We start from the raw sequence: 2,231 nt of genomic DNA, 5'->3' as shown, positions 1-2,231 counted from the left end.
AGAGGGGAGACTCCAGAGGCATATATTTAGGTGTCATAGGGAGGCTTGGGAAAGGGAGCGACAGCTCCGCGAAGCTGCACTTCCCAAAGCATCACCACCGATACCATCTCAACCATCAAAATGGTTCAATTCTGAACCCCCAAAAGTAACATCACTCGAAAATTGGGACGACGACGCCAGTGGGACGTACGTTCCATCGTTGAAGGATGACTTGATGCTCGACAAGACATCAATAAATTTTTATAACGCTGTGTTCGGCAAAAATAAACAAAAATAATTTTTTGTTTTTGTCTGTCTCTACTCGTTAATTTGTACCACCCTACCAGAACTTACCATCTCTACAAGCTACCTCTCTAAATACTAACAGCGATACCATTCCCAAGGAGAACATGGACTTTTGTTTAAGAAATGCTCGTGTATGGTTTGTCACAATATTCCTGATATTATCGATACATCGATCCCACTACAGTATAAACAAGAATTTGTCTTAAGAAACAAAAGCCGCTGCAAGTCACCTAATTACACCATTATTGACGATTATAGTGGTTCCAAAAATTTTAGCGAAAATGCTACAGGATATTGTTTGGCAAAACCATTGATTTGGATATATACTGCCCAACATGCAACACTTAAAAAAAAAAAAAAAACAAGCGAAATAAAATACTTATATTATTTATTGATATATAAATATTACTATTACAATACAAGCACCACTATCACTACTAATTCTACTACTAAAACATTTCAACACTTTTAACGCTACTAACACTACTACTGACACTATGAGATTATATACATTTTATTTTTACATATAGTTTCTTTAATTTGTCGGATTTTTGAATACTTTTTTTCATTTCGTTTTCTGCACCCCGCAATTCACTTTGTTCTTCCACTAACTGTCTTTGGAGAGTTGCAATTTGATTTGCTAATTTTTTAATGTTTTTTTTGCACTTTTTTTGTTTTTGCACTAGTTCCCTTTGTCGCGTATTATGTCTGTCCTGCGCTGCCCTACACTTCCACTTAAAATTATACAATAATGTAGATGCATTGTCTTCGTCTTCGAATTCATCACCCGAATCATCAGGTGCAGCAGGATGAGGTGTATCAGGGGCAGGTGTTGGTTGAGACGTCGGTGGTGATGGTGATTTGCGGACCGGTTGTTGCTGCTCCTCCTGCTGCTGTTGCTGCTGCTCCTGCTCCTGCTCCTGCTGCTCTTGCTGCTCTCTCTGCCTCTGTTCGTCTTCCTCCGTAACTCCGTAAACATTACGAAGGAAAGACAAGCTTTTTCCGTGCGCCTCTAACCCCTCAAACAGTGAGGGCGTCATAGAGACGCACGGCTCCTCCAGCCCTGATATATCTAGCTGGGAAGGTGTCTGGGAGTCTTCCACAGCGGAAGTGGAGGCGTCCTCACTTTTTGTTTTTAGTTTTTCAATTTCTTCCTCAGGTAGATCTGCAAGTCTACGCAGTTTGGGCAAAGGCGGCTGAAAATAAAATAAATACTTATAAACATTTCTACATTTTATGAATATAAAAACATTTTTTTTTTTAAATTAATCAAAAATAAAAAACCTACCTGTATCACTACATCCTGGAGGATGTTAATTTTTGGTTTCTTGAGACTCAAGGAATACTTCATTTTTTTTTTTTTTTTTCAACAATTAGCACTTAACACTAACAGACACAGAATTAAGACAAACAATTACGAGTTCCTATGCAAAATATATAGGAAAAATAATGCAGAATATGCAGAAAATAAATGGCGAAGAAGGGTGAAATGTCAAATCAGCAGTTTTACATGTCCATATATGGTCATTTAAAGATTGATTGCAATGAAGTAGGAGGGTGAAATGTCAAATCAGCAGTTTTTTCATGTCCATATATGGTCATTTAATAATTTATTGCAATTCAGCAATTCTTCAAACTATTTCCGTGTGAATTGCAATTCAGCAATTTTTTGATATTTGGTATATAAAAGTAACTTTTGTAAGCATGTGAGTACAGTTCACACATCAGATATGTTCTCATTAAAAAACACAAGTTTCATTTCTCGCAATCTTGATATATCTTCACTGAATGAAGAAAAACGTCGTATCATTCAAACAGTTGAAAGTTTGTTACATCAAAAATTTCGGTCGTCCAGAACTTTCATGGCTGGGGGATGTGCAGCGTTTCTCTTAGGTCGGACGTCTTCTTATACAGACATCGATATTTACGTCGAAGCAGATGAAAAT

General features: G+C 37.2%; 1 protein-coding gene across 1 annotated transcript; it reads right to left on the bottom strand.

Annotated features, from left to right (window-relative positions):
• Nucleotides 1–443: 443 nt before the first annotated feature.
• Nucleotides 444–1,636, bottom strand: LOC135144452 (ras guanine nucleotide exchange factor P-like). Its single transcript, XM_064076492.1, has 3 exons — nucleotides 1,574–1,636; nucleotides 1,033–1,481; nucleotides 444–504 (listed from the first exon to the last, which is right to left on the bottom strand). The coding sequence occupies exons 1-3, from the start codon at nucleotides 1,634–1,636 to the stop codon at nucleotides 444–446; spliced, it is 573 nt and encodes a 190-aa protein (XP_063932562.1).
• Between the last annotated feature and the right edge of the window lie 595 nt (nucleotides 1,637–2,231).

The sequence above is a fragment of the Zophobas morio genome, unplaced genomic scaffold, assembly GCF_036711695.1.
Source record: "Zophobas morio isolate AGI-343-1 ecotype UQ-CSIRO unplaced genomic scaffold, CSIRO_AGI_Zmor_V1 ptg000100l, whole genome shotgun sequence".
Classification (NCBI taxonomy): domain Eukaryota; kingdom Metazoa; phylum Arthropoda; class Insecta; order Coleoptera; family Tenebrionidae; genus Zophobas; species Zophobas morio.
This window is presented reverse-complemented; position numbering and strand designations above follow the sequence as displayed.

Excerpts from the sequence above, each read along its gene's own strand:
- LOC135144452 (XM_064076492.1), bottom strand. The coding sequence starts at position 1,636 with ATGAAGTATTCCTTGAGTCTCAAGAAACCAAAAATTAACATCCTCCAG. Across the intron at positions 1,482-1,573 it reads TCCAGGATGTAGTGATACAG|CCGCCTTTGCCCAAACTGCG; the intron begins GTAGGTTTTTTA and ends TTTTATTTTCAG. Across the intron at positions 505-1,032 it reads GACAATGCATCTACATTATT|CGGCTTTTGTTTCTTAAGAC; the intron begins GTATAATTTTAA and ends GGTGACTTGCAG.